At 39.9% G+C, this 21,311-nt stretch overlaps 1 protein-coding gene across 4 annotated transcripts in view; it reads right to left on the bottom strand.

Annotated features, from left to right (window-relative positions):
* FHIT (fragile histidine triad diadenosine triphosphatase) overlaps positions 1-21,311 on the bottom strand; it is a 1,434,147-nt gene that overhangs the window by 874,349 nt on the left and 538,487 nt on the right. For all 4 annotated transcript variants that reach the window (XM_039910140.1, XM_039910143.1, XM_039910141.1 and 1 more), the window contains one exon: positions 11,513-11,637. In XM_039910140.1, the coding sequence (XP_039766074.1) occupies positions 11,513-11,615 (103 nt within the window). In that variant the 5' untranslated portion in view covers positions 11,616-11,637. The remainder of the gene's footprint in view (positions 1-11,512; positions 11,638-21,311) is intronic.

Raw genomic sequence — 21,311 nt, 5'->3', positions numbered from 1 at the left:
AACCCAGGTCTTCTGACTAAGACCCATGGTCATATAACTGACAGCCTCAACTCCAAGCATTTCCACCCTTGCCACTTTCAGTTGTAAAATCATAAATGTAGAAGGACCACAGATGAGAGTTGGATCAGTCCTCTGCCTCTATTCTGGAATAAAATGGAAGTAGTGAATCAACCTACATCCAGAAAAACCTACAAAAAACCAAGGGTTTTCAAAAACATAGAACTCAAAGCAGTCACTGAATTCTGCTGCCTTGTTAGAACACTGTCTAATGACACACAGAATAAGGAGATGGAAAACAGAATTAAAAAGTCCAGCTGGCTTTTGTCAGACTGCATATCAGAATGTTATGACAAAGGGCTATCAAAATTCTTTCCAAGTTCACAGTCTAAAAGTCAGCTGTACCATCCAATTGCCTAGATGATTTTATGCTCTGGACCTACTAAAAAGACACATCCAATTTACAGAACAGTTTCACAAACAATACAAACCATATTCAAAATTAAAAGGCAGGATAAGATTATCAGAGATGAGGTCCTGCAATGCAGTGACCTCACCAGAATTGAAATAAAGCTGACAGCAACACAACTCTGTTGGTCAGGACATGCAAGAAGAAGAGATGACAGTAGGATAATTTAGCCATTGTTATATGATGAAATGGAAGGGAACACAAACAAGCCAGCAAGGAGGGCATAGAAAATGCTACAAAGAAACACAGGTTCAAACAATGCATATTGGAGTTCACTACTGGGAGATCACTGGGGCACACAGACCAGCCTTGCACGCAGCTCCTGGGAGAGTTGCTCTCCTTGAGCATGAAGCCTAAGCAGCGGCTTCATAAAGATTGGGGTACCCAAAGACAAATTCGGAAACAGGAAAACCTATAAGGCACAACCCATTAACACAGCAGGGAAGCAAGGAGGTCTGTTTTTACGTGTAAATGTGGCAGGGTATGTAGGTCATAAATTCATCTTTTCCAGACAATTACCTTACCTTCAGGAGCATCATCTTCAAAATTGCAGGGGGAGAGGAGGAGGAGGAGGGAGGAGGAGGGAGGAGGAGGGAGGAGGAGGGAGAATGGGGGAGGGGGGAGGCGAGTGTGTGTGTGTGTGTGTGTGTGTATATATATATATATATATATATATATATATATATAAAAGATACATGGGTCACCGACTCAAGAAGTTTACATTCTAATATGGGGGGGGGAAAGTCTAATGGTCAGGAAAGACTAAATAATCCATAATCTTCATAATTTCCAGGAATGGTGACTTTCTAATTTTCCCATGGACCTCAGTGCAGCGTTTTTTCAACGTCCCCCCCACCCCCCCGACATTGAAGGTTCCTCTTATGGCCAACAGTACTCTTTCTTGCTTTAATTTCAGTTTATTTCCTCGTTTGGCCATAGAGAATTTGTCAGCACTCAAGTCAAAAATTGAGAGAGAGGGAGAGAGGGCTTTCTTCTTTTCCTTCCTTTCCCAAGTGCAGAATAGATTTTCCATTCTTCCTAGGATATATTTTCCATCTCTAATCATTTTGTTGTTCTTCTCTGGCACCCATTCTAGTTTCTTTCCATTTGAACAAAATTGAGGGTCTGACTAAAGTAAAACAAAAGCATTCTGCCCTAGCATGCTAAACTCCTCAGTAATATCTTGGGATCATTTTGGCTTTTTAAATAATTAAAATTAGTGGCTCAGTTTGTGGTTGGGTCCAACTTCAGGTCATTTCACTCTTCCTCTATTTGTGTGTTAATCTCATTCACAACTGTACTACACTGTACTCGTCAGTTGATTTTTCTGCTGTTTTTGGAGGACTTTTTTTTTCCCTAAGCTATGAATTTTATTCCTGTCTTACAAAGCGTTGGCAACCCCACTTCATTTCCTTTCAGTCTGCCATTGGTCTACAGTGTGACCTTGGACATGTCACTTAACTTCTCTTTGACTCAGCTTCTTTATCTGTAAAATGGGGATAATGATTCCTGCCTTTCCCTACCTCACAGGAATGTTGGGAGGAGCAAATGAGATAATTGCTGTGAAAGTACTCTGGAAAATATAAATTCTATACAAGAGTATTGTTATATTTGTAATTTGGCAAAAATATTAGTTCATTTTTTCCCCCTAAAGGAGTACTGAAATCTAGATTATATTTGCTATTACCTTGTCTTCATCACCTGCCACTATTGGAATAGGAAATGTAATTGATCTAGTCTGACTTGTTCTTCACAAAATCATACTGGGTGATTCCTAATAAGCACTGCTGTTCTTCATGGTTGAACATTAATAGTTGGATTTTTTAAATTATTTTTTCCCAGATATTAGTGCAAAGCTGATTAGTCTGTCAGGTCTCCTTCCCCACCCCACTCCCACCCCCAACCAATTTAAAAAATGCATACAAGGTCTTCCCTTTTCTTATACTCAAGGGCTTGCCTTGTCATCAATTCTTCAATTTTTCCCATGGTATTTGTTAAGCACTTCCTCTGTACCAGGCACTCTACTAAGTACTGGGGGTAGATACAAAGAAATTAGGTTGCACACAGTCCATGTCCCACATGGGGCACACAGTCTTAATCCCCATTTTAAAGTTGAGGTAACAGGCACAGAAGAGTTAAATGACTTGGCCAAGGTCACAGCAGGCATATGGCACAGGCAGGATTGGAAACCAGGTCTTTCTGATTCCCTGGCTCACACTCTATCCACTAGGCCAGGTTGCTTCTGTAGGATAATAATAATAATAATTATAATTATAATTATGGTATTGAAGCACTTACTACATCCCACACACTCTACTAAGTGATAGGGTGGATACAAGCAAATTGGGTTGGACAGTTCCTGTCCCACATGGGACTCAGTCTCCATTCCCATTTGAAAGATGAGGTAACAGCCACAGAGAAGTGAAGTGACTTGCCCAAGGTCACAGTAGACAAGTGGTGGAGCAGGATTAGAACCCAAAACCTTCTGACTTCCAGGTCCATGCTCTATCCACTATGTCATGCTGCTTCTCCGGTATGTGTGTTAGCAAGTCCTGAAAATTTGAATGCATCCTTTTTGGAGATGGTTTCTAACTCCCCCCACCCCCAATTCTAGTTAGTCTAGCTAACTTGTCCCTCAAAATGTCTTCATAGTACTGGAAGGCTAACAGCTGGTGATGAGAAAAGTACAGAGCCAACCCTGATAGCAAATGTTGAGATATAGGCTCTTGGGCAGGGCTGCATTGAGATGTTGGGGGCGTGGGCTGCATTGTCTAGTGAGGACATTCCCCAACACTCACATAACAATAATCATTATGGCATTTGTTAAGCGCTTACCAAGTGCCAAGCACTGGAGTAAATATAAGGTAATCAGATTGTCTCATGTGGGGCTCACAGTCTCAAGCCCCATTTTACAGATGAGGTAACTGAGGCACAGAGAAGTTATGTGAGTTGCCCAAGGTCACACAGCAGACAAGTGGCAAAACGGGATTAGAACCCACGACTTCTAGCTCCCAAGCTCATGCTCTTGCCACTAGGCCATGCTGCTCCTGACACAATGTCATTACAGCTCCACCAGCCAAAGCAGCGGCAGTGATGTAGGGAAGCACATTTAAAAGCACCACTCCAAGATGTCTTCCCCAACTAAGCCCTCATTTCCTCTTATCCACTCCCTTTGGGTCACTCTTGCACTTGGAATTTCACCCTTTATTCACCTCTCTCTAAGCTCCACAGCACTTATGTGCATATCCATAATTAACATTCATATTAATCTCTGTTTTCTCTTTTAGACTGTAAGCTCATTGTGGGCAGAGAAAGTGTCTACCAATTCTGTTACATTGTACTTTCTCAAATGCTTAGTATAGTGTTCTGCACAGAGTAAGTGCTCAATAAATACAATTGATTGATTTATTGTATTTTGGTGCAGCCTCTGGAGCTGGGGCCCAGAGGTCTTTTGTTGGGTAGGGAGGGATGAGACAGAGCCCGTCCACAGTCAATCCCCATTTTATAGATGAGATAACCAAAGCCCAGAGAAGTTTAGTGACTTATCCAAGGTCACACAGCAGAAATAGCAGAGCTGGGATTAGAATCCAGGTCTTCTGACAACTAGGCCCATGCTGGTTCTCAAATATTGAATATTAACTTAAACTAGTTAATGTTAGATAGATTTGATATCAGAGGTGATTAGGGAGGGCCACTAAGATGTTGCAGAATGCAGGATGTATTTAAAAAAAAACCAACCACTTGCCCAGTGGATTTGTTCTATAGAGATCTATTTAGGTGGCTTTGTACATTTAACCTCAGACTTGAGGATTCTAAAAAAAATAAATAAACACAAAAATCACCCACTGCTGTGAAAAATCATCAATTAGGTGCTTATAAATTGCATTAGGATTTCTGGGTAAAATACACAATGCAACAAATCTTAATTCTATTTAGTAACCACCCAAAGTAACATTGTCAAAAACTTCTATATTTTATCCTGAACAAATTCAATAGTATTTATTGAATGCTATGTGCAGAGCACTGTACTAAGCACTTGGAATGTACAATTCGGCAACAGATAAAGACAATCCCTGCCTAGTGACGGGCTCACATTCTAAACGGTGAGCACAAGTCGGCACAAATTTCACACTGAGGGAAAATGAAAGGGACCGTTTAGGTTGAATCTTCCCTTCCACTTATTCATTTGCTTGAAATGTCCATCCTGTTTCAGCCTGCTGTATTTGTAGATAAAATTTACACTTTATGAAAGCTATATACAACTTCAATTACCAATTCTCAGGGTACAGAGATCCAGCATCCAGGAGAGAATGCCCTTGCTATTAAAATTCCAATCACCTTTCAAGCCTAGAACAATTTAGCTGGCTTTAAAACAAGGAATACAAAAACCAAATACACAGTCAACATAAGCTTCTCTTTCATTACGTTACTTGCCTAGTGATTTTAAGCAGCCACAGACACTTCTTACAGGCTATTAAGTCTTAAAAACCTCTTAGTTGGTGTAAAACACTTCCTTCCCTTCAGTTTGGTTAGAACCTGAATGGTGCCCTCAACTGGCTCAAAGAACTGACAAGTTCATGGGTTAAATAGATGTTGTAAGGCCACTCACCTTTCAGTATCCCGGCTAGACTACTGTGTCAGCCTTCTCTCCGACCTCCCTTCCTCCTCTCTCGCCCCGCTCCAGTCTATTCTTCACTCTGCTGCCCGGCTCATCTTCCTGCAGAAACTATCTGGGCATGTCACTCCCCTTCTTAAACACCTCCAGTGGTTGCCTATCAACCTCCGCTCCAAACAAAAACTCCTCACTCTAGGCTTCAAGGCTCTCCATCACCTTGCCCCTTCCTAACTCTCCTCCCTTCTCTCTTTCTACTGCCCACCCCGCACGCTCCGCTCCTCCGCCGCCCACCTCCTCACCTCGGTCTAGCCTATCCCGCCGTCGACCCCTGGGCCACGTCCTCCCGCAGTCCTGGAATGCCCTCCCTCCTCACCTCCGCCAAACTGATTCTCTTCCCCTCTTCAAAAGCCTTCTTAAAACTCACCTCCTCCAAGAGGCCTTCCCAGATGAGCTCCCCTTCTCCCTCTACTCCCTCTATCGCCCCCCTTCACCTCTCCGCAGCTTAACCCTCTTTTCCCCCATTCCCTCTGCTCCTCCCCCCTCCCTTCCCATCCCCTCAGCACTGTACTCGTCCGCTCAACTGTATATATTTTCATTACCCTATTTATTTTGTTAATGAAATGTACATCGCCTTGATTCTATTTAGTTGCCATTGTTTTTACGAGATGTTCTTCCCCTTGACTCTATTGCCATTGTTGTTGTCTGTCTGTCTCCCCCGATTAGACTGTAAGCCCGTCAAACGGGAGGGACTGTATCTGTTGCCGACTTGTTCATTCCAAGCGCTTAGTACAGTGCTCTGCACATAGTAAGCGCTCAATAAATATTATTGAATGAATGAATGAATGAAAGTAGGTATAGAAACAGCTACCATCTTCCCTAAAAAGCCAGCTCAGACTCCCACAGACTCAGTGGGTAATTCAAACAGACTGGAGCTGGACAATATTTAGACAGTGATTACTTAGGAACCACAGGCAGTCAATGTTTTATTTCAACACCTCTGCATTTACATAAAGTCTTTTTTCTCTAATTCATATAGCAAATTTCAAAATTTTCAAGGAAAATTAAATTTTCTGTTTCCCTGATGAAGACTTTATTTAACCCTCACCTAGTACAAGCATATTTCTTTTCCAAATCCATTGCTCCTAAAGCCCAGGATATTATTTATACTTGTTAACTCACAAACTCCCACCCCAAATGTCTTTAGAAAGGGGGTTCCAATTTGGCTATATGCCCATTAAAGTCTGATGGCCTTTAAAATCAAATATTTTGACTCCGGAATGCATTTGTATCAATATTTTGTTAGCAAAAACAAAACACAAAATGAAAGTTAATGACACGAATATGTGATCAAACCAGAGATTAAATGCATTTAAGAGAAAGGAAATGCATCTTTATTACCAAATCTTCAGATGAATGCTGCATAGTAAAGTCATGAAACTGTAATTTGTTCTTTTTTATATATTCTTTCTAAACACAATAATATTTTTTTCATTTGTTTACTTCACTTAAGATAGAAATGTAGGTGTGGAATTGTCTTTTCCTAGTATTCACTAGATAAAAAGAAATGCTATATTATATATTTAATAATGTACTTGTGCTGTTTAAACTATCATAAATATACTGCAAAACTAAATTATAAGCTATCACCTCAAACTGAAGCACAAAAGGATATCAAGAAAAGGCAATGTGGTATAAAGGGGGTCTTCCAAGATGTGTTTTGCCTGATTTCCCCCACTGATATGCCATATGAAATTCTGAACCCACTTAACTCTGTATCTTGAATTGCTAATGAATAAGATGTATATATAGGCTTACCAAAGTGGTAATTTTATGAATAACAAACGCCTGCAAATGCAATCAGGGTGTCTTGAGAACTACTCTTAAGATGAGTGGTAAAAACTATATGAAAAAACAAACAAAACTAAAGTCCCTTATTGAGGGGCAAACCATGAAGCTTCTATGTCAGTTAAGTTGTATGCAAAAACCTATGTCATCTTTAAATACTTTCCCTCTATGGAATTACTCCTTACAACCTTAAATACTAAAGGAAACTGTGCACATAACCTCATCGCCAATTTCAAAAAGGACCCCCCAAAAAAAAAATTAGCAGAAGCCACTGTATCAAGACACCAGTAATCTCACTATCAAGGCCCTGGGGATATGGAGGATGGGGAAACCAAGAACCTCTTCTTAAAAGCTGCTATGATTGAAGCCCCCATCCTGCTCAGTATACAAAATCATGGAGAAATAGAAAGGGGGTAAAAAAAAAAGAGGTAGGAGGGTGTGGAGGAACAGGACAGTGTCAAGACACACCTGTGGGCCAGTGGAATGTAGTGTACTGATATAAATATACCATGGGAAACACACAGACACACAGGGAATAATACATGGAGGAACAGACACACACACATGCAGTATGCAAATACAATTATAATATGTTACATAAAAATAATATTAACAGCTTTGTAAAGTTGACATCACATATGACATACCATTGTAAATTTGAAATGTTAAAGGCTATTCACCGTAATGTCAAACATCTTAAAGAGAACACAAATTTGAATATCAGAATACCTTCTGTTCATTGAACAGATATTGTCCTACTTGTTAGATATATTAAAAAAAAAAAGATTGAAAAGGTGTGATCATACTGGCCAGAAAGGGTGGAGATCTTATTAGAGATTGCTTTCAGAATAGAACAATCAATCCTGAGTAGCTTTCTTTAGTGCCCTTTACAGGGTGTGTCTAGTCTCAAAGTTAGTACATTCCCTCATTAATAATAATAATAATAATAATGTTGGTATTTGTTAAGCGCTTACTAGGTGCCAAGCACTGTTCTAAGCACTGGGGTAGATACAGGGGAATCAGGTTGTCCCACGTGAGGCTCACAGTTAATCCCCATTTTACAGATGAGGTAACTGAGGCACAGAGAAGTTAAGTGACTTGCCCACAGTCACATAGCTGACAAGTGGCAGAACCAGGATTCGAACTCATGACATCTGACTCCCAAGCCCGTGCTCTTTCCACTGCACCACGCTGCTTCTCTAGTTCTCTACAATACTACTATATTGTACTTTCCCAAGACCTTAGTAGAGTGCTCTGTAGAAAGTAAGCTCCCAATATATATATATGATGAATTGATTGATCTGTTCCCAATCCAAACCTTGATCCACTGAGGCCCTAGCTTCTGTATAATGGTGTTGACTCTGTCTAATTATCCATGAACTCACTGTCCTGAATTACCTGACTAGCTCATGGGACCTGAATCTATTTCAGAGGAGGAGAAAATCAGAATGCCCCCACCAAGAAATCCAAAAACCTAGAACCAACTTTAAAAAGGACTTTCCTGGACTGTCTATTTTACAATGACACCTCTGGCTCATGCTACCAAAGTCAATTAGACAGGATTTACATGCAGGGCACCGAAAAATGCACTATCGGCAGTTACAAAGGAAGGAGATGGCATGCTCCTTGCTTTCCTTTATTGGGAATATATGACAAGTCCAACTACCCAGAAATGGAAGTAGCAGAATATATATGAATACAAAACCACCTCAAGCCATCCATTAATAGATCAGCAGCAGGTTAATCACAAAGGAGGAAGAAAAATGGAAGGGGTGCTCAAGTCATTTAATACAGGCTGGGCTAGTATGAAAAGGGACTTTCCTATCACTGTTCATGGCACTACCATCCTCCCTACCTCACAAGCCTCCAACCTTGGCATTATCCTCGACTCATGTCTCTCATTCAACCCACATATTCAATCTGCCACCAAATCCTGTCAGTTCAACCTTCAAAACATTGCTAAAATTCACACTTCCCTCTCCATCCAAATTGCTACCCCACTGATCCAACCACTTATCCTATCATTCATTCATTCAATTGTATGCTTACTGTGTGCAGAGCACTGTACCAAGCACTTGGAAAGTACAAATCAGCAATAAAGAGAGACAATCCCTACCTACACCAGGCTTACCTTGACTACTGGATCAGCCTGACCTTCCTGCCTCTTGTCTCTTCCCATTCTAGTCCACACTTGACTCTGCTGCACGGATCATTTCTCTTCATAAATGTTCAGCCAATGTCTCCCCACTCCTCCAGAACCTCCAGTGGTTGCCCATCTACCTCTGCATCAAAAAGAAGCTCCTTACCATTGGTTTTAAAGCACTCAATCACCTTGCCTCCTCCTACCTTACCTCTTTGATTTCCCACTACAACCCAGCCTACATACTTCACTCCTCTAATGCCAACCTACTCACTGTACCTCGATTCTTCTATCTCACTGTGGAAACTTCACCCACATTCTGACTCCAGCATAGAACCCCTTCCCACTTCATATCTGACAGATGGTAGATGGTCACTCTTCCCTGCTTCAAAGACTCTTTCAAAGCACATCTCCTCCAAGAGGCCCTCCCCAACGAAGCCCTAATTTCCTCTTCTCCCAACTCCATTCTGTGTTGCCCTTACACTTGGATTTCATCCTTTATTCATCCCACCCTCAGTCCCACAGCATTTAGGCACATATTCATAATTTTTTATATATATTAAAGTCTAATCTGTGTCTAACCTGATTATTTTGTATCTGCCCCAGACTTAGTACAGTACCTGGCACATAGTAATAACAAATACCATTAAAAAAAGTCTGTCTCCCCCTCTAGACTGTGAACTCATTGTGGGCAGGATATGTGTCTACCAACTCAGCAGTATTGCACTCTCCCAAATGCTTTGTTCAGTACTCTGCACACAGTAAGCACTCAATAAATATGATTGATTGAGTGATTGATTAGGTACATGCCAGATGTTCCAGGACACTTTTGCACTCATGAGACAACTCATCCTCCAACATACCCCCTCCTCTTCCCCCCTCCATTTTTCCTAGCCACCAATGTCTCTCTAGGCAGTAATGACCAGCAGCAACCTTACCTCACAGGGATGTTGGGAAGACAAAAAGAAGTAATTAATGTGAAATTGCTTGGAAAATAGACACACTCTACAAATTCAAGGTTAAAAGTTACTGTGAGGGAAGAGATCATGAAACAAGCAACAATTTCCTCCCTCCCCTTGAGCACCGCTTTTCCTCATCTTGAACAATATCTTCTCTATTTCTTCCCCAACTTGTGGGCAAGCAGGTGGGAATACCATGATAAACCCTACATAGCTAGTCCCTTGCCTACTTCAAAATATGCCCCAAATTCCAGGACAAATGAATAACAGACTCAACAAGTAAAGAGAATAGGTAAACAGATGGATACACTCTCCATGAAGCATTTAGGACAAATCTTTTCCATAGCAATGTGAAGTTTCTGTTCATAGACAATAAGATCTGTCCATGAAACATCATTGGCCTGCTTTAAGGATTCCTTAGTGCACTAGGAGAACAACATGCCCCCTTTTTGGTGGAACAATCTTGCCCAATTAAAAATTCAGCTAAAGTCCTAAAATATTATGGGTGAAGACCTATTTCATACTATCTTACAGGTTACCCCAAGTGAGACACATGATATTGACACAACACTTATCATCTGATTCATTAGTTACAACTATAATTATTTGAAAAACATCACAGAAATCCCTTGCTTTTAATTGCGTATCACATAGTCTAATTGGGAGAAGAGTTGAGGAAATTAGAGAGGGTTAAAATACCATTCATTCTCACAAAATTGCTCAGTCGTTTTGTTTTCTCAACAGCATAAACACAATTGCACTTGCCAACTCCTTGCAAAACCAATAAAAAGAAAGCAGCTCTCCTGCTGAAACTGGCAGAGCTAAGTGCAACATATTCATCTTCAGAGAACTCCAAGAAAAACTATACCAATGTCACAAGATTTGGAGATTTCCAATAATAGTGATTTAATTACTGACCTTTTTTCCAAAACTTTCCTTCTGGTTTCAAAAAGAAAGCTATTTTTAATTTATGGTCCATCAATGTGGGTTTTGTGTTTTTTTTACACCAGTATTTTCAGTTATTTGGTGTATTTATGAAATATCCAGCTCTAAGACCATCAACCAATATTTCAATTGCCATTTTACAAGGAATAGAGATTTGATTTTTTCAAATGCAAAACATATCTTCAATCCTATAATTTTGTGAAGATATTCATCATGAAAGAGTCCTTATTCCAACACAATAGGCTATTTATAGATATTGGTTTTAGAAGCACCTGTTTGTTTATACATCTTCTATCGTGAAAAGGTCAGTAGAAATCTCACCTCTAAGGTCAGAGTTGCTAAGCAACTATTTTCCAAAGTTCTGCAACATCAATTGAGCACATTATGTTCCAATGACTGGCTCCCAAATAAATGAGTAACATCTTACCTAGAGTTTCCAGAGAACAAAGCTGCTCTTACTTTTTTTTTGATGAACATCAGTGGCCTACAGTGTGATGCTTTGGTTTATTTGCTGTTTCGAACTTTGGTTTAGTGAAGGATACGTCCTGGGACGACAGGTTTCCTGTTCACCAGAGCAAACGAAAATTCGGTTTTCAAAAACACCACAGAGGGCTTGATGAGATGTTGTCCAAATCTCAATGACATGGTGAAGTATTGTAGTCCAAGTCTGAAATAGAGAACAATTTATACAATGAGAGAATTTACAGAGTTCAAAGAAGAAATGAAAAATCCTTGTCCAGTGTAAGAAAAAGATATCCTTTTTTTCCCCCTCTTGTCTTCATAACAATTCATATGATTTTATAGACTGAGAAATCCACTATAATGCCCATTTGGGTCTTCTCTAACAAATAATTCTGCCTTGGACTTCACCACAAACAGAGACTTCCACATACTTCCACCTAAAATTCAACATGACCAAAACTGAGCTCCTCATCTTCCCTCCCAAGCCCAGTCCTCTCCCTGACTTCCCTATCACCGTGGATGGTACGACCATCCTTCCCGTCTCTCAGGCCCGCAACCTTGGTGTCATCTTTGACTCAGCTCTCTCGTTCACCCCACACATCCGATCCGTTACCAAAGCCTGCCAGTCTCACCTTTATAATATCGCCAAGATCCGCCCTTTCCTCTCCACCCAAACGGCTACCTTACTGCTACAAGCTCTCGGAATATCCCGGCTAGACTACTGTGTCAGCCTTCTCTCTGATCTCCCTTCCTCCTGTCTCTCCCTGCTCCAGTCTACTTTTCACTCCGCTGCCCGGTTCATCTTCCTGCAGAAACGCTCTGGGCATGTCACTCCCCTTCTTAAAAACCTCCAGTGGTTGCCTATCGACCTCTGCACAAAACAGAAACTTCTCACTCTAGGCTTCAAAGCTCTCCATCACCTTGCCCCTTCCTACCTCTCCTCCCTTCTCTCGTTCTACTGCCCACCCCGCACACTCCGCTCCTCTGCCGCCCACCTCCTCACCGTCCCTTGGTCTCGCTTATCCCACCGTCGGCCCCTGGGCCACATCCTCCTACGGTCCTGGAATGCCCTCCCTCCTCACCTCTGCCAAACTAATTCTCTTCCCCTCTTCAAAACCCTACTTAAAGCTCACCTCCTCCAAGAGGCCTTCCCAGACTGAGCTCTCCTTTTCCCTCTGCTCCTCTACTCCCCTTCACCTCTCTGCAGCTAAACCCTCTTCTCCCCACTTTCCCTCTGCCCCTCCCCCTTTCCCGTCCCATCCCCTCCGCACTGTACTCATCCGCTCAAGTGTATATATCTTTATCACCCTATTTATTTTGTTAATGAGATGTACATCACCCTGATTCTATTTATTTGCTATTATTTTAATGAGATGTTCTTCCCCTTGATTCTATTTATTGCCATTGTTCTTGTCTGTCTGGCTCCCCCGATTAGACTGTAAGCCCGTCAAAGGGCAGGGACTGTCTCTATCTGTTACCAGTTTGTACATTCCAAGCGCTTAGTACAGTGCTCTGCACATAGTAAGTGCTCAATAAATACTATTGAATGAATGAATACTTAACTAAGTAACCTTCTGGCAAAAACTATAACGATCATATTTACTAAACATTACTCTGTGCCAATAAGCATGATAGCCCAAGATAGTCATTTCTGACAGTCCCACAGCAGGCTTACAATTTAAGAGGGAAGGAAAACAGGTATTTTATCCTCATTATACAGATGAGGAAATGGAGGTACAAAAAGGCTAAGTGATTTGCCCAAGGTCACACAGCATGCAAGTAAAGGAGCAGGGACTAGAAATCAGGCTTCTTGACTCCTAGTCCTGTGCTCTTTCGACTAGGCCATGCTTCTTCTTTGGGCATTAGAGATTGAAATTAGAGATTTCAAATTCCTACGGTGATTTTTGGCTATCGGTTTTTACCCATTTGTCTTGCCTTTTTTTAACCTGAGTTCTAGAAATTGATACTAATACTTCTCATTTAAAGCATATTTTCTCCCATGGCTTTATCATTGTTTGTAAAATAGTGAGTTACTAGAGCTTAAACACTATCTGTCCTGTTTCACAATCACAAAAATTGCCCTTAGTATTTTGCCCATTAAAAAGGGGAAATACTTCTTCAGTCTCAATTCAAAATAATAAGTAACTTTTACTGTGAATAGAGCCACATATCAGCAATGAAGAGGATCACTTTATTTTCCCAGCCAGGAAGAAAACAAAAGCATTTAAAGCAAATCTTATATTGAGTAATTAGGGTGAAGAGCAGGGTTCCCCCACTCCTTTATCAATGCACTGGAATAATATTTATTTGCTAGAAGTTGGGGTGGGGGTGAGAGGCAGGAAGCAATAATCACACACAAGATGCTAAACAAGTCAATTAAAGAGGTATAGGCTCAGAAGACCCATGAACTAGACCAGGAAAAGATAACGAGGGAGATTTCATAAAGAGCTGTTTTGCCTGGGTTATACTAGACGATTGTTCATAATTCTTGAGCTCTGGTTTTAGTTCCAGCATTATGGGGAAACTTAGCCCGACTTCATTTAATTGTATCTATTGAACTCTTACTGTGTGCAGAGCACTGTGCTAAGTTCTTGGAAAGTACAATTCAGCAGCAGAGACAATCCCTGTCCACAACAGGCTCGAAGTCTAGAAGCAGCGAGACAGACATCAAAACAAGTAAACTGGAATCAACAGCACCAATATAAATAGAATTATACATATACATGCGCACACACACACACATACAACAGAACAAGTAAAACCAGCGTTAAAATAAATAGAATTATAGATATGTGCATAAATACACAAATGCTGTATGGAGGGAGCAGACGAAAGGATTCTCTCACAGCTAAGTTCAAACATTTAGTCAACCATTCCAGAATTGATTTTTGTTGAAAAAGTCACTGGTGTGTCCATTGTCACATATGTAGAGGTGGATCATATTTTGTCATCATTCTGTGCTTTTCCAGAAAGATGCCCATATTTGTTCAGCTTTTGAGTCACACAATCCCTTCCGTTCCACGGAGGGATGGGTAAGGCTGTACAGGTGTTCTATAGACTCAAACTAATTCAACAACTGAAACTACAGGGATATTCTTTCAAGTCTTTGGATCCCTTATTTTCCCGGATAAACCTCCTTCTCCAATGACTAAAGCTCACCCATGAGGCTCTCAATCTAAACAAATTCTGAACAAAGTAGCTATGAAAACACATATAAACCTGGATAGAGGGAACAGTGCATAAAGATTAACATGGATTAATATTGTGTAATGTACATCAAAGGAAGCCTGATTTTTACTATAGATTAAGGCACTGCCATTTTAATGGGGTTTTTTTTTACTCGCATAAAATTAAAATAAAAGGATTAGCATGTGCTCACATTTCAAGGACTGGAAATCAGATTTATTGAGTGCTTACTGTATGACAGCACAATACTTAGGAGGATACAATATCACAGATTTGGTACAACGTTCCCTGCCCACAGGGAGTTTACAGTCTAAAGGAAAAAATAGACAAGGGCAAAAGAAAATGTGAAAGCAGTTTAATGAAATTGGATGCTGGAAATTCCTTCTTGGGTACAGTTTGAAAGGAAACTGAGTTGGAAGGACACATGTAAGTAGGCTATTACTTTAGTGAACTGAGTGGTTAAAGAAAGCGTCAGTAAGCTTAAAGAGGGACAGTGTCATTTTAAACTCAGTAGGTAGGTGAATATTTATGGTATGTGTATGTGTGTGGGGTTAAATATCTAACCTGCTTCCAAAAGATAAATGCTACTTATTTTTAGGAACATTTTGTTCATATACATATATATATATATATGAACAAATTACACGTGTGTGTGTGTGTGTGTGTGTGTGTGTGTGTGTGTGTGATTTAGTCTCTATCAGCAAGATTAAAAAGAAAAAGACCCATGCAAATTTCAGTCTTCTAAAAATCTCAGAATTCTTAATCAACAGTTCGGGGACTGATGGGGTAGGTTTATGAATATCTAGTTATATAATTTGGACAGAAATAGAAGTGAAAGTTTTTAAACTTCAAGAGTGCTTGAAGTGGACTAAAACTTAAGAAAGAGCATGACAGTCCTGGGAGTCAGAGGACCTGGGTTCTAATCCCAGCTCTGACAGTGGTTTGCTGTGTGACCTTGGCAAGTTACTTAACTTCTATGTGACTCAGTTCTCCTCTTTTCCCTCCTACATAGACTGTGAGCCCTATAAGTGACAGGGACTGTGTCCAACCTAATTGACTTGTATCTACCCCAGTGATTAGAACAGTGTTTGGAACATAGTGAATGCTTAACAAATGCCATAAGACAAAACAACCTTTTAGTACAGTGCTCTGCACATAGTAAGCTCTCAATACATACCATTTATTGAATGAAAATCAATTCATTTTCCTACTCTTGTGTTTATCTATACACACACACACACACATATGTTTCGAAGCATACTTGAAAACAATTATGATTTTCAAGAACAAGTTTTTTTTGCCCCCTTAGGAGCAGTAATCACTCACTTCAGCCATCAAAAAGTCCTAGAATTGAAGTAATCTTTACTTTTCTCCACATTTTTGCCAGTATAAGGAGTCTCTGGACATTTTGTAAAGATAATACCTTGAATGTGCAGAGAGCATCTTTACTTTTCCAAAGTACCTTCACATCAATTATCTCATTCTATCCTACAATATTCTTGTGAGATGGGGAGAGGCATAGATTATTATCCCCTTTTTACATCTGAGGAAACTAAGGCATAGAGAGATTAAGTGATTTCTTGCTCGGAGTCACATAGCAATCCACTGGCAAAGCTGAGACCTCAAACTCAATCCACTAGATTACTTCCCCACAAAATCAGAGAATATGGTTCAAATTTATATAAGAAAAACGGGTTCCTCCAATAGCCAGTGCTAAGATATAATAGACTGCCACAGAGACCGATTTACCCCTTGAAAGTCCTGATTTTTATCTGCATTGCTTGACTCACAAAACCACTTCAGATAAAAGATATTCAAAAGAAGAGACTTTAAATATTTTTCAGTGCCTAGTACAACTTTACATATTAGTAGGCACTCAAATACTTTGGACTCAATGAAAAATATATCGCTCATCTAGAATTTGACAGACTATCTGATGAAAAGCTTTCAAGTTTGAAAACCATCTGCTAATTATACATACACCATCACAAGGCACACATCACAGGGACCTAGGCAAGCACTCGATACAACAAGCAGTCATTTATAAAGCTAGGAGAAGGCATTCTGGAACACAAGTACAAATAAATTTATACAGATCATGCGACATGAACTTGGGGACAGGTTCATATACTGTAATTTCTTCAATTCTAGCATTTTGCCTTCCAGAACAGGAACACCTGCTTAAACTACACTATAAAAATATCACCTTACTTAACAACTTACCCATCTTAAGCCTGGCATTATCTGAAATGTGCTATTCACTGCTTAAAATCCAGGAATATTAATGATCCAACTTTCTATAGAAGCTAAAAGCCTGTGTAAAACATTTTAGGAGCAGGCAGCATGAGACTCACCAGCCTGGGAAGATGGCAGACTGCAGCAAAGCAGCATGAAAGCTCCCAGGTGTGAGAAACCATTTCTTTGGAAAGTAAGATTAATAAGGGTTTTTCAATCGAAATACACCTTATCTAAATGAAATTACCATCCTAAGATGCAGTGAGATATAAATCGCTAATTCTCATAACAATAAAAGCAGCTCAAAATGTTCCTTTTAGTACTCATCCAGAGTTAAACTTCACCATCAGTAGTGTCAACTTCAAATACAAAGAACAACTACATACAATAAAAAGTAATCCCGTAGGTGATCTCTACTGAGAGTTTACATTCTGGTAAGAAAATTAAATAGAAATATTAAATCAGGAATATAAAACTGCATATCTCTTATAAATCACTGAAACTGAGGCTTGTTGTATCTATTGTGACTGAAGTCTGAGCACAACTTTGTAGGCTTAGGCAAAAAAACATAAGAAATGGCTGCCTAGGTCAGCCCATAATCCATTTTATCCGCATTGTTGTTTTCCCTCTCTTGTCCAAATTCTCCTGCTTTAAGAAGAAGACATTACACCTACTCTAAGTGCTGATACCTTTTCCAGCTAGCCATGGATGGTGCCTGTTTAATAGAATGGTTTCTGGAACATATTTTCCCTGAGTCTCAAAAATTATATTTTAAACAGCCTCCAGGATTGTTGTAGGTGACTTCTTTATGCCACTTTTCAGCTCTTTCCTAATCATGGTTAATAGCTTAATGTCCTTGGGCTATTTTTTTTTCTTATATAGAGGGGGAAGAGTCGGGGATTCTTCTTCCCAACAAGAATGTCAAAAGCAGTTGTCCAATTACAGCACGAGCTCTCATATCCACCTCTTCCACCAAGTTATATATTGTGTTTAATTTTTAGAAGTGAATAGAAACTTTTCCTAGTGGTTTCTAGAATTACTTATCCCATAAAGTAATACTTTATTCAAAAAGCCTTCATCCTGATATTTATATACTCTGTGGGCAAAAAATTATCACCATAATTATTACTATCAAGCAATTATTACATGCCATAGCATTATGATGAGCATTGATATAGATACAAAATAATCAGGTTAGATACAACCATTGTCCCATGTAGGGCTCATCACTTAAGTGGTAGGGAGAGAAAGGAAGCATTATTAGACTCATCATTAATCATTATGGTATTTTCTAAGTACTTACTATGGGTCAAGCCCTGTTCTAAGCAGTGAACCCACCTTACAGATGTAGAAAAGACAGAGAGAGGTAAGGGCTTAGTATAGTGCCTTGCATACAGTAAGTTTTCAATAAATATGATTAGATGAAAATGATTGAATTAAGTGATTGCCCAAGATCACACAGGAGATCTGTGGCAGAGCTGGGACTCATTTTGAACTTTCAATTGTTATTTTATACTTTCAGTTCAACTTCATCATCAGGCCTACTAAAATATTTTACATCTAATCAGAACTGTAATCAATTTATTCCCCCCACACACATATTAAGGCTAAGAGATGCCAATTTTAGCAAGATTCTCACTAGCTCCCTAACAATCTCTCCATTTTATTTCTTAGGCTTGAAAGCCTTAGTGTAGAGGTATCTGTGTATTTTTGCTTTTCTGTCAATTTCCACAGCAGCCAGTTTCCCTGTTTGATGAACAGTCTAATTTGCTCTCCTTTTACCTCAAATGCCCAGCTTGATTCCAGACAGAGCCCGATCTGCTCGTTCCTTCACAATGCTTTTGTCAATCTAAGTCAAGTTATTCCATACTCACCAATATTTCTCCAGTTTTTAAGCATAAAAACTGGATAAGGAGAAGCCTGACCGTCCCCTCAATTCCTGCCCCCCCCCCCAAAAAAAAACCCATGGGTAGGTAATTAAGCTTCTTGAAGGAAGGGATCATGTCTATCTACTCTACTGTAATCTCCCAAATGCTTAGGAAAGTGCTCTGCATTCATCCACACCTCAATACATACCTTTGATAGACAGATATCGGTTTGTGGCATAAGGTGCAATAAACTGGATAACTCCCACATGGCTGATGGGTTTCATCTGCTTTTTCTGGTTCAAACAGAATACTTTGATTTTGGAAACTATGCCACCCAGACTTATTTGGAAGGGTTTTGAAATAACTGGATAATTAACTAACCTAAACAAATCCCTCAAATGCATACTAGTAATTGTAATTATTGAGCACGCATTGAGTAATAGTAGTAGAATTCATTAAGCTCTTATTGTGAACAGAGAACTGTACTAGGCACTGGGAGAGAATACACAGGTGAGACTTGGATATAGTTCCTGTCCCTTGGTGGTGGTAGGGAGGCAGAGGGGAGAGAGCTAACAAGGTAAGAAATGCATTGTGCTTTCCCAAGCACTTAGTATAACACTAAGCAGAAACATATTCTGTATAAATAAGGAGCTTACAAACTGCTGTGGTATGTCCTGTTTGCAGGAAGAATTGTTGGGTTTCTGCCTGTGTCACCTCAGTCCCAAGCAGGTGGTCTAAAAAAACCCAACTGGATCCAAGGTGAGGTTGGACAGGCTAAGAGCTGATTAACCCTCTTCCCAAGGAAGTTAATATCACCCACTTGGCAGGGGAGTGGAAAAATCACTGACACCTATCAGTGATACCAGACAACCCTTTGGCCACCCAAAAGTAACAAATGCATGCCATGATAGCTGCTTTATAGCCATTATGCAATGTAAACAATGTCACATGTCATATTTAATAGACATTCACAGAACTGAAACCATTTCTCCAGGAAGGCCCTTTGCTCCAGAGCTGCTGTGTTCTCCTCCCAGTTCCCGCTGAACACAGTCAATCATATTTATTGAAAGCTGATTGAGCATAGAGCACTGTACTAAGCACTTGGGAGAGTACAATATGACAATGAAATAGACACATTCCCTGCCTGTAACGTACTTACAGTCTAGAGGATGCTACCAAGCTATGGAACTTGGTGGCAAGAATGGAGAAGCTGAACATTTAAAATAAAAATACTGGACATAAGTACCCAATGACATCAATACCCAAAAGGTAAAAATCAGACTGTCCCTTATGAAGAACTACCCTAGCTACCCCCTGTTTTCCTGGGGCCCAGTGTAGGCTTTCAATTATCTTGTCACTCTCCCCACTTTATCTCCTCTTCTGGTTTTTCTCATCACCCCCCTCTACTGCCTAACCATTCTGCTGCAGAAACTGACTTTTAACTGTCCTTTTATGCTGTTCCCTGCCCAAGCTGTGCATAAAAACTTCAATATGTAAAAATTGGTTATTGCTCTTTATGAACAAAAAGTGCATGCCAACCTTTCAAAGAGAATTTAGGGGATAAAAGTGAGGGACTTGAATTGAAAAAAGTTGTAATTTAAGCAACTCTACTTACTGTGAAAATGAGGGAAAAAAGCAAAACAAAACAGCTAAACCTTAAGTACAAGGACTCCAGAAGAAAACTGTGACTCCCACATCTCAAATCAAAGGATGTTTCAGGTGGACAGAAACCATCTAATAGTGTCTCTATCCTCATGCCGTCAAGACACCTCTACTTGGATGTCCTGTCATCACCTCGGACTTAACACATCCAAAAGAGAACTCCTTATCTTCCCACCCAAACCCTTTCCTCCCCCTGATGTCATCATTGTAGACAGCACCACCATCCTTCCCATCTCACAAGCCCATAACCTTGGCATTATCTTCAATCTTCTCTCTCATTCAACCAACATATTCAGTCTATCACTAAATCCTATTGGTACAGCCTTCACAACATTGCTAAAATCCACCCTTTCCTCTCCAGCAGTTTCTCTAAAGATAGCTTTATGTTCATCATGTAATATGTAATTTACAAACATTTGGGAGAGAAAAGAAACTGTTCTTTGCTAAAGTGTCAGGCCAATGCTCCACCCAGTCCTGGATTCAATCATATTTATTGAACACTTACTGTGTGCAGAGCACTATACTAAGCTCTGGTAGAGTACAATATAACAGTTGGTAGATTCATCCCCATCTACAAGAAGCTTATGGTCTAGAGGGGGAATTCTGTCTCTGACAGTGGTAAGATAGAATGCTTGATAGTACTGTGTGGCAATTGTCCTTTATGACAGAGGCTTTCATGGTTATGAATGTACCTTGTAATATCCTGAAATTCTTTTCTAATAATCCACTGTGGGTCTTATGTCTGAGTCTTAGCCCTTCTTGAGCTAACATACTTACCTTTTAATAACTCATTACAGTTTTCTCGTACATAATTTTACTGAAAAAACATTTGAACCTAGGGTTCTTTTTATGTCAATACAGACAGTGACTTTGTTTTGCTTGACAAATGTCCTTTAGGAAGTAGTTTTTTCAAAATGCATTTTTCTCA

This window comes from Ornithorhynchus anatinus, chromosome X1 (assembly GCF_004115215.2).
Source record: "Ornithorhynchus anatinus isolate Pmale09 chromosome X1, mOrnAna1.pri.v4, whole genome shotgun sequence".
Lineage (NCBI taxonomy): Eukaryota > Metazoa > Chordata > Mammalia > Monotremata > Ornithorhynchidae > Ornithorhynchus > Ornithorhynchus anatinus.
Note: the sequence above shows the minus strand (reverse complement) of the source record. Positions and strands in the feature narration are given on the sequence as shown.